The sequence below is a fragment of the Coturnix japonica genome, chromosome Z, assembly GCF_054131305.1.
Source record: "Coturnix japonica strain WE chromosome Z, WE-NBRP24, whole genome shotgun sequence".
Lineage (NCBI taxonomy): Eukaryota > Metazoa > Chordata > Aves > Galliformes > Phasianidae > Coturnix > Coturnix japonica.
This window is the reverse complement of record NC_140702.1, coordinates 2061990-2075039: the sequence shown is the minus strand read 5'-3', so window position 1 is coordinate 2075039 and position 13050 is coordinate 2061990. Positions and strand designations below refer to the sequence as shown.

General features: G+C 48.2%; 2 protein-coding genes across 4 annotated transcripts; both read right to left on the bottom strand.

The window, feature by feature from the left end:
* Window positions 1–204: 204 nt before the first annotated feature.
* On the bottom strand, window positions 205–7242 carry LOC146753407 (rho GTPase-activating protein 32-like). 3 transcript variants are annotated; one of them, XR_014939956.1, is made up of 8 exons: window positions 7002–7242; window positions 6535–6642; window positions 6136–6275; window positions 5450–5651; window positions 4943–5088; window positions 3627–4616; window positions 1333–1608; window positions 205–464 (listed from the first exon to the last, which is right to left on the bottom strand). XR_014939956.1 is itself a non-coding variant. In XM_085530489.1 (6 exons), exons 1-6 carry the CDS (start codon window positions 7049–7051, stop codon window positions 4192–4194), a joined length of 1071 nt encoding a protein of 356 aa, XP_085386615.1. In that variant the 5' UTR covers window positions 7052–7242; the 3' UTR covers window positions 3356–4191. The 3 variants fall into 3 exon arrangements, 1 of the variants encoding a protein (XP_085386615.1); XR_014939955.1 differs by lacking the exons at window positions 205–464; window positions 1333–1608 and adding an exon at window positions 1775–3343; XM_085530489.1 differs by lacking the exons at window positions 205–464; window positions 1333–1608 and having other exon boundaries at window positions 3356–4616.
* A 1141-nt stretch (window positions 7243–8383) lies between these two features.
* LOC146753406 (rho GTPase-activating protein 32-like) lies at window positions 8384–9377 on the bottom strand. The gene is made up of 4 exons (XM_085529354.1): window positions 9263–9377; window positions 9075–9152; window positions 8809–8890; window positions 8384–8538 (listed from the first exon to the last, which is right to left on the bottom strand). The coding sequence occupies exons 1-4, from the start codon at window positions 9374–9376 to the stop codon at window positions 8384–8386; spliced, it is 429 nt and encodes a 142-aa protein (XP_085385480.1). The 5' UTR covers window position 9377.
* Between the last annotated feature and the right edge of the window lie 3673 nt (window positions 9378–13050).

The following is a 13050-nucleotide window of genomic DNA, read 5'->3' as shown; positions in this document are numbered from 1 at the left end:
TACAACTTGGAAGCTAAAGACAAGTCTGACAAAACAGACTGCACAAAAATGATGGATAATGAAGAGAGCAAATTGCTCTTTCTAAAACTTAGTAATAGAAAGAGATCTCTGAAGCTGCTGTTCTGTAGAGCCCCAAAGCAGTCGCTTGAGGCAGTTCAGGATTAGCCAGAGACAAACCAGCCAGCTGTGTGAACTGAGACCAATTGCACTTTTCTAGTCTGTGGCCACTGACAGCTTCTGAGAGCTACCAAGCAATGCAACCTAGCAGAATTCAGAAGGGAAACCAAGAGAGCCTACCTGAGCTCCACTGCCTTGAAATGCTCTGTGCAGAGGGAAGGGAAAGAGGGGAAAACAAACACCGCTCTACATCCCTCTGAGCCAATAGACGCTTTGCCCTGGATTAGCTCTGGTGCTGCATAAGCTGGGCTTCCACAGCATGTGTTCAGGCGGTAATCAAGGCCTCCCTGGAAGAACACAAAAAAGAGAGAGAAACGTTTGCTTTAACAGAGTTTATGTCTTCTGGTCATAACACTTCAGGAGCCTCAGAGGCTTCTTCTCCTGTGTATGTTTTCATTCATTAGATATTTTTTTCATTCAGTGTGACCTCACTAAGCAAATATTGTCTAAGACCATGAGTATCACATAAATGTGCAGATCTCAAGCTGCTCACTTATCTAGTACCCTTGGCATGATGCTTTATTTTCCTCAGCTGATCATCTAGATTGTGCCTGTTGAAGGTGCAACAACAGCCTGTTGGTCTCGATTACCTGTGAGAGGCTCTAACTTTGGCCAGGAAAAATCATTTGAGGACAAGTAATTCTCTTGGAATCAGTAAGGCAGTTTTCCCATTCTTTCTTACCAGCACCCATCTTACATGTTAATAAAGGCTTCTGGAAATCAGTTTTAAGATCAAGAAACAATTCAGTTCAAGCATATGCAATCACAGGATCCATATTTCACCTGCAAAAGTCATTTTATTCTATCCACAATCTCATCCTACAGACAGTTCCTTAGAAGGTCTCTTAGGCACACCAACCCCATGCTCCTATTACAGAGCCTTCCATAGGACAGGTGATAAACCTACAAGATTATCTACAGCTTAGACTACGAAAACAGGGAGTCTAGCTAGAGAAAATTATCTAACTGTGCATCTGATCAATCTGTTAACCACTCTCACACAGTTCAGGCCATTCCAAACAAGATGCAATAACATGTCAGCCACAGAAACAGCTTGATTTTAAGGAGTTTGTTTGGACAAGCCCCTGTTGCATACGGTGCTCAAACATGCATTACTTGGGGGCACATTGTATTTGATTTAACAGATACTCTTACCTTTGGCTTTGCACAGAGTCCAAAGTCTATCAGCTTCAAATTGTCAATCAGCAGATTTTCCCGGTGGATGAGAAAGCAGTCAGGAATGATTTCCACCCAAGTGCCCAAGGAAACATCTTTTCTCTTCTTTCCTGCTGTGGACAGTGGTTCCCAGTCTACTCAAAGCTCGCTCGCTCTCGCTGTCTCAGAGATCTTCACTGACTGCTGGCAAGTTCCCATCTTCCAATATCCCAGGTGGGAAATACTAGCTTGTATCTGTTGGAAAGGACCTGGGGACTAGGAGGACAAGTGGTGAGAGACCACAGGCTGAATGCAAGCCAGCAGTGTGCTCTGACAGAAAAGAAGTACAACAAGATCATCAGCTGCATTAAAAAGCAGCACAACCAGACCAGGACAAGTCAGTCCTGCTTCAACACTCACTGGACCACATCTACAATACATTATCTGGTTTTTGGCCAGGAAGGATAACAACCTGAAACAAACTCTGTGGATGACATCCAGCCTGTGCAGGGGGCTGAAGCTCCCACTCAGAGAAGAGAAGCTGGGGAGAATGATTTTTCTTCAGAGTGCCTTCCAGTAGCCTTAGATAGAGGGATTTCATAAGATGCCTAGGAAAATGCTCGTGCTGTAATGATTTGCTTTACTGAGAGATGCAAAGCTCTAACCTATTGGTGAGGAAATATTCAAGCCTTCCAGTACCTAACCTGTGCTTCAAGTCTTCAGTGACAGAATTGACAGAGTGACAGAGTAATGCATCTCACCCCATCCCCTCTGTATAGCCACCATTTGTTTAAAGGATACTCTTCCTTGAGGCACAAAAAAATAAAAACACATTCATTATTATTTATGGAAGACTGACTGCAGTTCAGGCTCACTGGTTTGAGGTCTCTGGGCATAACCCTGACTGTGAACAGAAGCAATTGCTGAAAGAATCTGTCAAAAAAAGACTGGAGCTTCCTCTTCCAAAAGGTGGTCCTTAGAAACAATGTCATCAAACAGCTCCCATCCAGGACAATACTGTCATAAGAAAGCTAAGGTTATCTGAAAATGCATTTAGAGAATATGAGAGAGAGAAGTAACAATGACAGCACAGAAAGCACGGAAAAGCACCGACAGGGCTCTCTCCTGTTCCCCATGCTCAATAAGAGAATATGTATCAGAATATATAAAATTTTCTACTTAATTCTCAAACCAATGAATCTTGAACCCAGTCTCCACTGAGATATATAGGAATCATTTCTTTTCAGCCTTATTGTTATATTATTGTCTACTGCTAAAGATAAAAACAGTCAACTGAAGTGTGGCAGAAATTATTTCTTACCTCTAAGACTATAAATATTTCTTTGATGTCTCTCTTACATGATCCAATGGGCAAACACGTTGATGACTTCAGTTCTTCATGGCATCAATTTCTGTTTTAGCATGAGGCAAGTCATCCTTAAGAGACCATAAAAGCAAGCGACGAAATCGCTAACTACTGTGACATACCAGGTACCACATCTGACTGCTGTGGAACAGAACAAGCACATATGGGACAGTACACAATTCGACATCAACTCAGCAATGACTGACATCACTCCCATAGAAATTCTGAAACAGAGCTGTGAAAAATGAAAAGTAAAACATTCAGCATTTTCATTGACATTTTGGTAAAGTTGCTGTAATAATGGAATAATGTTGTAATGACATAATGTAATGATGTAATAACTTCCTCCATTTTACAGCCAGAGAATACTGCCCTCTGAACAATGAGGAACAAGATTTGTGGTGCTCTGTTAAACTTTTTCCAGCTCTACAGCATCTTTCAAAAGGCAATGGGACCAGTAGGCTGCATTCCTATGTACCATCCCACCTGCCACTGTGTTCTAGAGAAGTCCACAATTCCAACAGAAGATATTATCATATTTAAATGCCTTTTGGCTTACCCCTAAAGTAACTTTCTACATGATTTTTACTGCAACATTTTCACCAGTAAGAAGATGCCGCCCGAGTTTTACCTTTGCAAAACCACCTATAATTCAAAACACAGATGCTTAAAGTTGAGTGTGAATTCTTCTCTAATATAATACAACAAGTAAAGCAGAGTACCTAGCATTGGGTGTAATGTTTTAATTAGAGGAAGAGGTAATCAGCACCATCAATTTCCAACTGGTTTCAAAAATCCAATTTCAAGATTATACAAATGAAACCTGACTTAGAGAACTGACAAGAGCTGTCAATCTATTCTCAGATTAATTCTAGAGTGGTGAGACAGACTGTTAGGCGTGCTGTTTCTGTACAAAGATGACACTTACCCGTTCCAACTGTTTCATGGAATTCCTAGTACTGGAGAATTTCCTCGTAGTCACTGACAGACATCCTGAAATGTGCAAGAACTGAAGATCCTCCAAGCACGTGCAATGAGGAAGTGCCAGCAGTGTTCACATCCTACTTAGGACATATTCTTAGAGGCAGAAGGGACACTCGTGGCAGATCCAGCAATGCTCATCTTCTCACCAACGTGCATCCCCCTCTCACCCAGCAACAACAAAACACAGTGCATGAAGCTGGCTTCACTTAGGTTAACAATATGGAACATCCCTCAGGGCTTTGTGCCACAGAGCAGTAGCAGGGCTGGACTACAGCTTTAGGAAGCAGTGGAAGCCTTTCCCTGTATGGTTACAGTGTCCCTGCACGCACCCCACAGCCAGAGCGTTGCAAGCTGAGCTGCCTTGATGTTTCTTGCACTCATCCCAATCTCTGCGAATGAAGACTCGGAATGCAGCCAAAGTATTGATTGAGCACGAGCGTGCCTTTATTCAATGAGACAAAGGAGGACGTGAGAGGTCCCGGCTTTTAGATGGGACCAATCCTCTGTTTTTATGGAGAGTGTGGCTCAGAGACGATGCTGCTGCCTGTAGCCTGGGACTCGTGGCCTGATTCTACACCCTCCTCTGTCATGTTCGGCTTCTCCTCAGTGATGCTGACCTGAGCCTGTGTGGTGGTGCTGCTGTCAGGGCACTCGGGCTTTGCTTGGGCTGGGCTGTCCTGGAAAGCCACAGGGTCGCAATCCAGGCTGGTGCCTGAGGTGTCTGGCAGGCTCAGGTCAGCAGATTCAGCAGGGATTGCATGAATTAGAGCTTGAAGGTCGATGATATTCTTCTTTCCACCGCTGCACTCACATAAAATAATGTCGTTTGAACTGCAGCATCCTGTGCTTCCTAACAGCTCTATATTGATGGAAGCACAGGATGCCGCATCATCATCTGCCCTGCATCTTCCGTTAACACAAGGGCTGGAGTCACCTAGGAAGGAATAGATGTACAGTGGTTAGTATTGAGCATTTGCAAGATGAATCATGAAAGAGGTTCTTGCCATTTAGCTATGTAGTGGTGGTGGGCAGAAGCAAATAGGCTTCTAGCAACAGTGTCACTGTCTTGAAAGTGATCCTCGTGCAGGACCAGCTCTTGTGTTGACAAGAGACTCATTTGGGAAAGACAGGGGTGAACGGTCAACCGAAAATGTCAGGCACAGGCTTGAAAGCTAGGAGGAGGTACAAGCCCACTGAAAGCATAAATTCTACCTGTGTTGCTGACAAGCAGTGTTTTGAAAGCTGGATTTACACCCTTACCTGCCAGGACCACGACTTCAGCTTCAGAGGGCTCCCTGGCACTGCTCTGCAGTTGGTGTTCGGCCACACTGGATCTTCTGTGCAGGCAGAAGCACGAACACCAACTGCCAGCTGCTGACTCTGCCCTCCTACTGGGAGAACGTGGTCTGGAGAGAGAAAACAGAGCATGCTGTCAGTCGTGGTGCAGGGTGAGGAAAGAGCTGCACCGAGCCCTTGCCAATTGTTACCCGTTCGTGGCAATGCCTGCTTTCTGCTGAAACACAGCTTAGAAACACGCTCTGTTTCAAACAGCAGAGGATGTTTCCATTCCTACAGCTCAGCCCTCAAGTCCTGCTGGCTACATTTCTCTCAAATATGTCAAGCAAGATGTGGAGCATGTGAGCAAAGGCTCCACAGCCGGACAGGACAGGAGCTGGCAGGCTCATATATATATAACGGACAAAAAATAAACCACTAAGACCCACCCGACCAATGATGATAGGGGCTGGAAAGGGAAGTCCTCTTTACCTTTCAGATGGAAAATCAATGACCGTGTGGAATCTCCCTTGTACAGCTGCGGGGCCCTCCTCCATGTCGATGTTGCTGCTTTGTGTCACTGCAGGAGAGCTGCTCTGGCCGCTTTTCTGAGCTTGGGCCTCCTGCAGTGTCAGCAGCTTTGCAGATGGAGGAGACACCCACACAGCCTTGGGCCCAGGCTGAGAACTGTGCCCTGCAAGGGAAAACCACAGGTAAGATCGATGATCAGAAAGCAGCAGCACAGCCATCCCAGTTCTGCAGTTCTCTCAGACTTTCTCATCCAAGCCACTCAAAGAAGAGGAGCTCAAAATAACTCTGTGCTCAGAGGTATGCTTGTGGCAAAGGACACAGCCATAATTAAGAGCAACTCTCTGTATCATAACAGGCAAACAAAAAGCCTAGAAAAACTAGGGGGCAGGGATCTCAGAAAGCTTTGTTGCGACACTTCAATCAAGCTTCACCTGCTTGCAAAACATCTTAATGGCAGTGATGGTTTTACCCATGTAAGGTTTGGGTTTGGACACTCTCAGGATCAAGGAGTCGGGCGCCATATTCAAACCTAGGCTAAGAAGCCTGCTGTCTCCTTGACAGCAAAAGCATTTTCAAAGGTCTTTTAGAAGGCCTGGATTGGATCAATTTGTCAGATCAACATCAAGCTAAAGGAGGAAGAAGCTCACCCTCTCCCACGGCTGTTGTGGAGTTGGAGCAGAATAAAACATCTGCGTGGCTGATGAGCAGTTCTACCACAGCCGACTGTGCCTGCAGCTCCATGCAGGCAGCTTCATTGCTGGCGCAGGCAGACGGGCTCTGCTGGGATCTGAAGAAAAGGCAGATCTTATAAGTCATTTCCCCAAGATCATTTCCCCAAGTCTGAATTTCTGTAGCCAAAAACTGTCAAACTGGGCTCTGGAGACTTCCGCAGTGGGCAAACAGCGATGCCAGTGACGAAATTATCCTGGATGATCAGGGACACAGCAGTCCCAGCTAAACAACTGAGTAGAAACTGTCATCTAGAAATTGTGCCCCTGGGGTTGAAGGAGAGCAGAATTAAGCATCATGTTGAAAAAGAAGTTTACCTTAAGAGGTTTGGAGCCCACACAATCGCTAAGTTCCTAGCATCCATGCTGGTGACGGAGCAGTTCCCGGCCAGAGACGCAAGGTGCCTCATAAGGTACTGCAGAGTCCTGGAAAACAAGAGAGGCAGATGTTCAGAACCAAAAAGCAAGCCGTGCTGCAGTGCACAAAACAGACCTCCATTCATGCTGGTTGTTGTCATTGCTACCACCCTGAATATGAAGTAGATAAAATGTTCCCGGTGCCACCATGCTGCAGCACCAAGACCCACAAAGCACAGCCGCAGCCAACGGCTGCACCACCGTGCCACCGTGCAAGGAACTGACCCAATCAATTGACCCAATGCAGCCTTCAGCCGCTGCAGCGTGCACAGGCATGATGTTGCAGGTGTGAGACAACACCTGGAATCGCATCATTGACCTCTGAAAGGCAGCAGGGCTGAGCTCAGCAGACCGAGCGCAGCACTGACCTGTAGTGAGGAGCGGGCAGCTGCTGGATGGCATCCTTCATTCTGAGCATCCGCTCGTCCTCTGCAGCACCAGTAGCGTCCAGGAAAAAGGCAGGAAGGGATTCAGACACCAGTCAGGCTGGAGAGCTGCCACAGGTTTGGGAACCATGGGGACAGCGCGCTGGTGGTCAGCACCGAGGCAGACTCGATGCCTTCCAAGAGGCATCAGGGGAACACAGCAGCACGCAGCCTGTGCCATCAAGGCCAAGCAGTGCAAGCTCTAGGGGGGTTTACAGCCTGATTGCGCAGTGCAGCTCCTTGCAGCAGGCATTCGTCTCCAATTTGCTATTAACCCCATTCTACCAATAACTGGGGAACAGCATAGGAAAGGGAATTCTCACAAGCATTGTGAATAGCTTAAAAAAGCACCTCCTGGCAGCACCACAAGTGCCATCAGTGAGAGGCAGGATGTGGCAAAGACATGCTTCATGGGGCTAACAGAAAGAAGACCTCAGAGCTGGGGCAATGCTGCAACCACTAGCCAGGACGCCCAGGGAACAGGTATGTGTCATTTCCAAGACATTGCCCTGTGCTTACCAAGAACTTGTCATACAGCTCCTCAGTCAGCAGAGGGTTTGGGAGCTCCCTGAAATACATTTTACACAGGGAGCTCACGCTGTGAATTTCCTGGACGCTGAGCTCGGGAACTTGCTCCGTATCGAATTCATGGCTGTAGAGAAGGACATAGAATTGGGCAGAGGGCTTTGAGAAAGATGAGAACAAGTTCACAGCCACACAAATAACAGTCAAGAAAAGGAAGGGGTTCCTCTGAACACCCGCAGCATGGCACGGGCCCCTACTGACAGCTGTGTCAGTTGCAGCACTCTTACCGTAGTCGCTGGATCTTTGATGCCACACCGGACAGGTGGTATATCCCTCGCACCACGCCATGCTCCTCAACGAACTCAGCGCAGCTCTGGAGGACCTGGGGAACTACAGAAAAAGAGCCAGCGGTTAGCTCAGCTTCTTACTCATGTCCTGGTTCAGGCTGTGACCTTCGCACATCCCATTCTCTAAGCAAAGCTGGGCTACTGCTTGCTTCCTCCTTAGGGGAGAAAGCTGGCAGAGACAGCTGTGAGGAAACTGCACAGAGATGTGTTCCTGGATTTGCAGAAATGCCACGACCTATCAACAGCCTGGAGAAAGTAATTCTGGCAAAGCCACAAACACTGCAAGTCCCATCACAGCTCCCTCGAGAATCTAAAGACTAGAAAAGCTAGGAAAAGAGTGCAGGATGCTCTCTGTTGCCACAAGGCTTCCTATATTTTCAGGCTGAAACAATTACTAAATATCATCTCCCTTTCACATTTAGATACACAACAGAGGAAGATCTCAGGAATGGGCTATTTCTTACCATCACGGCCAGAGCGCAGAAGGTGCCGCCCCAGGTCACACCCAAACACCCCTTCCTTCTTTGGTTCAGGCTCCGTCGCTCTCCTGGGGCGGGCCTTCACCAGGGAGCGAAGGAAGGGGATGAGCTTGCCCCGTCTCCTTGGCACTGCACAACAAAACAAAGAAACCAGTTCATTTCAGGCTTGGCTCGGTTGGACGAGGCCAAACATAATGCATTTGACAAAGCATGTAACAACGGGAAGAGCATTCCCAACAAGGACACTCAAGAACAGATTTTCCCTATCTCTGGAGGTGCCCAAGCAGCTTAATGCAGTCCTCTTGCTAAGCTTGCTGTACTTGGGCATTAATGAATCCCCTGACAGCAACATTCTGACCCCATTTTACTAACCCGCATTATCAAATGTAACATATGTACCTGGTTTTGGCAAGGAATTCAGGAGGGACTCGGGAACCTTTCCACTGATGAGTTCCACGCACTCACCAGGGAAAGATCCAACCTGTAATAAGAACAAAAAAACAGGCGGGCATTAGCCTGAGCCCAGAGCCAAAGGGAAGGTCCTCTGACACTGACACAGGGCAACCGTTTGCATCCAGAAGCCATCCTGTGCAGGCAGAACACCTGCAACCTGAGATTCCCGACTCTACTGAAGTTGTGCTCTCTAGTCGGAAACGTGTGCCTACCTCAAAGCCACGCTTGCCTCTCCAAAAGGGGCTCAGCTCCTTTGGTGGCATGTCAACAATGCTCACCAGATCTCCAACCTGGAAGAGATTGAAACGTCAATCCCACATTCAGAAAATCTTGTAGGAAAACAGCTCAAACGACTGCCTTCTTCTATGCATGACAACAAGGAACGCCTGGAACTGCTTACCTCAAGGGAGAGCTCACCCGGCCCCTGGGCGACGTAGGACTTAATAACATGGGCCGCCGCAATTGCTGGAACGTTCAAAGATGACATACCACGCTCCAGCTGCGGCTTCCGCATGTTATCAGCCTGAAAAACAGAGCACAGGCCGTGGTCAGGAGCTGAGGACAAACCAGGAGGATTTCAAGGTGAGGAGCACATCTGCAGAGAAAGCTGCAGCAAATGCGCTCCGTCCTTATCAGGAGCACTTCAGAAGGAGCTGCATGTCTCATCACAGTTCTTTCCCTTCCTGGCGTGCATTGCCAGGCCATGCAAAGATGCATCTCTCTCTACCCAGACTAATCAGCAATGGCACTGGCGCAGACAGCTGGCCAGGCCCTTTTTGGCCCATTCTTTCCTGCAGGAGAGTACGCCTGCAGCTCCCTCTGCTGGCTCAACACAGGGAACAAAGACCAGCCAGAGCTTCATACTGTACCTCCGTCGCCGCCACCTCAGGCTCACGGCTGATCTCACTGCATGCAGCACCCATCACAGCAAGTATGAAGAGCTGGAACAGAGCAGAAACACACTTCTGTTTTCTCTATTCACACAGCACAGTATGGACACACTTCTTCAGAGCTACCCGCGCATACCCTGCGGCAAAACCATGCGGGGGGACAAAACATGGCACGTACCTGGCAGTGAGATCACCTCAAGCTCTCTGCAGCAGTTCCTTGTCGCTTTGCTCTGATGGAATGAGAGCAAAAGCTGCACCGAGGCAGTGGGCGGAGGGTGAGGAGAGGAGAGAGAAAGAGCAGGTCAGTGAGCAGGGCTAAGACAGTCATGGAATAACACACACAGCACAACCGTCCCATCCACTTGCTACAAGACATGCTGAGTCTCAGGCTACGTGATGCCTGTCCACCCAGCAACTTTACAACGCTTCCACTACTGAGCAAAGACAATGGAAGAAGCACGGGACAGGTGCCAACTTTACTGATACCCCCTTTGGAACGTGTGTACCAGGGGAAAATTACGTCTGATGGTCAAGAGTAAGCAATATGGTGCTGTGAGCTCAAACAGCCAGCAGTTCTCAACACCTCACTGCCCACCCGTCCATCCCATGCTGGTTCAGCTTACCTACAAGCTGCTGCGCACAACGGTGTGAAGAAAAAAGCACAAAAGGCACTAACTAAAAACACTAACTAACTAACGGCACTAACTAACTAACAACACTAACTAACGACACTAACTAACTAACGACACTAACTAACTAACGACACTAACTAACTAACGACACTAACGAAACTAACTAACGACACTAAAGGCACTAAAGGCACAAGCACAACAAAGCAACCAACCACTCCGACCACTAGCTCACCCACAAAGGAACACAGAACGCACCGCTCCTCCCCTCATTCCAGCCGCTTATGACATCACCAACGGCCAACAGCCTGGTCCACCATGACCCCCAACAAGGCGGGGAGCCAAGACCACGTGGTCACATCTGATTCCAACACGGCACCACAACATTCCAGGACTCAGTGTGGGCTTGGAATTCTATCCTGGTGTGGCAGCGCAATGGGAGGTGTTAGGGCACAGCTGAAGAGCTGACAGACAACGGACGTTTCCAAAGGAGGGTGCCAGATTAACTCTCAGCATTCTCTTGCGGGGCTCTTAGGAATGCTTCAAACCCATTTTCACTGCCTAGCTCATTTCTAGAAAGTCCAGTTGAGAAATGCTCACTTTGTCTGGGGAACGCCTCTATGCATCATGAATGAAAAATAAAATAAAATGGGCACGCGACCCTATGAAACTTACCTCTCTGCTCTTGCTGTCAGCCAGACACCTCAGATGAGCATGACGTGTCCCTGCTCCTGAATGAAGATCCACCCAAGTCTGTGTTCCTCTCTGCTCCATCTCTGGGTCTAAAAGAAACACAGACAGAGATGATTACAAGATCCTTTGTGCAGACGAAAGTCAAGGGTGCACACGAATTCTGTTTAGCAAGAAATACTACAGTCCCAATGGACTGCGGTGGTAGTACTTGAATCCTCATTTGGGGCTGGAGCTCAACAGGTCAACACATGAGAAATAACACAAAGTGCATCTGGAAGACGTGTCTCAAAGCCCAGAAATTCCAACACGGGAGGGGGCTGGACAGTGGACCACAAGTGTCCATTTCCATTGCAGCTCCCTGTAGAGAACAGCACCAATCAGCAGGCATGAATCAATTCATTCACAAGCTGCACAATGACTCTGTTCTTTACATGATAAAGAAACACACAGAGATTCCTGACCAAAAAGTTGGGAGTTAATAACGACCAAAGAGGTTCCTGTTCCTACGCCTCATCCTCTCACCCTAACTCCTGGTTGATGCCCACAGGCTTCAAGTCAGCTCTCAAATCCATTGAACTCCAGTCACAGAACTCCATCAAAAAGGATGTCACACATGTGACACTTACATACATTTTGCATCAGAAACAGTGACGCCAGCAGGAGCAGGGAGGTGACTGTCCCCCTGTACCCAGCACTGGTGAGGCCACAACTCGAATTCTGTTTCCAGTTTGTGGCCCCTCACTGCAAAAAAGACACTGAGGCACTGGAACGTGTTCAAAGAAGGGCAACAAAGCTGGTGAGGGGTCTGGAGCACAATGGGGCCATATAAGAAGAGGCTGCGGGAGCTGGGAATGTCCAGCCTGGAGAAGAGGTGGCTCAGGGGAGACCTCATTGCTCTCTATAACTTCCTGAAGGGAGGTTGCAGTGAGCTGGGGGGCGGCCTCTTCTCTCGTGTCATTATTGATAGAACTAGAGGGAATGGTTTCAAGCTGCGGCAGGAGAGGTTCAGGCTGGACATTAGGAAATATTACTTCTCAGAAAGGGTGGCCAGGCACTGGAATGGACTGCCCAGGGAGGTGGTGGAGTCACCCACCCTGGGGGTGTTCAAGGAATGACTGGATGTTGTGTTGAGGGACGTGATTTAGTGGGAGCTAGTGGTAATAGGAGAACGGTTGGACTGGATGATCTTTTAGGACTTTCCCAACCCTGGTGATTCTATGATTCTGTGATTCATATGCTAAGAAGCAAGGAGAGGCTCTTTTGTTAAATCTTTCAGTGGAGAGAAGAGTTGATATTCGCTTCTCCCGACAACAGAAACACGGTACCAGCTTTCTAAGCCAACCCACCTACAGCAGGCAGACAACGCATATGTAAAGGAGCACGCACATCCCCTCCGGCATAACTTGAGACGACAACCCACCTTCAGATCTCTGTGCGTTTCCCTTGTTTTACAAAGATGCAGCCTCGCTGCAGCTCCATGGGTGTCACACAAGGCCTGCAGGACCTTCCTCCACAAACCCCATTTGCAGGCCTTGCTCCGTGAGGATTGCCACCTGCCCTCCTGAGCAAAAACAAGCACTAAGAACGAGAGCAAAGCACACTGGATTCGCCCTGGCCTGGCCAAGGCCCAGTCCTACCACACAGACCCTGGGATGAAAACTACTCAACAAACACCAGATGGACACCAGCAAACAAGAAGTTGATCAGATCCAACCCCAAGCAAGCACCAAGCCTCCCCAGGAAGCTCTTTGCCATCTGCTTTGTCATCCCCTTCCCTTTCCCTTTCCCTTTCCCTTCCCCTTCCCCTTCCCATTCCCCTTCCCTCCACACCTCAATCCCAAAGTTGTTTCCACACCTGCCAGCACGTGTTACCTCCCACCTGCTCATCGCACAGAGCTTCAACAGCACCAAATTTGCTTCCGGGGCCCTCCTTCAACTCACTGTGCTAACACTCATGATTCAAATTACACAGAAAT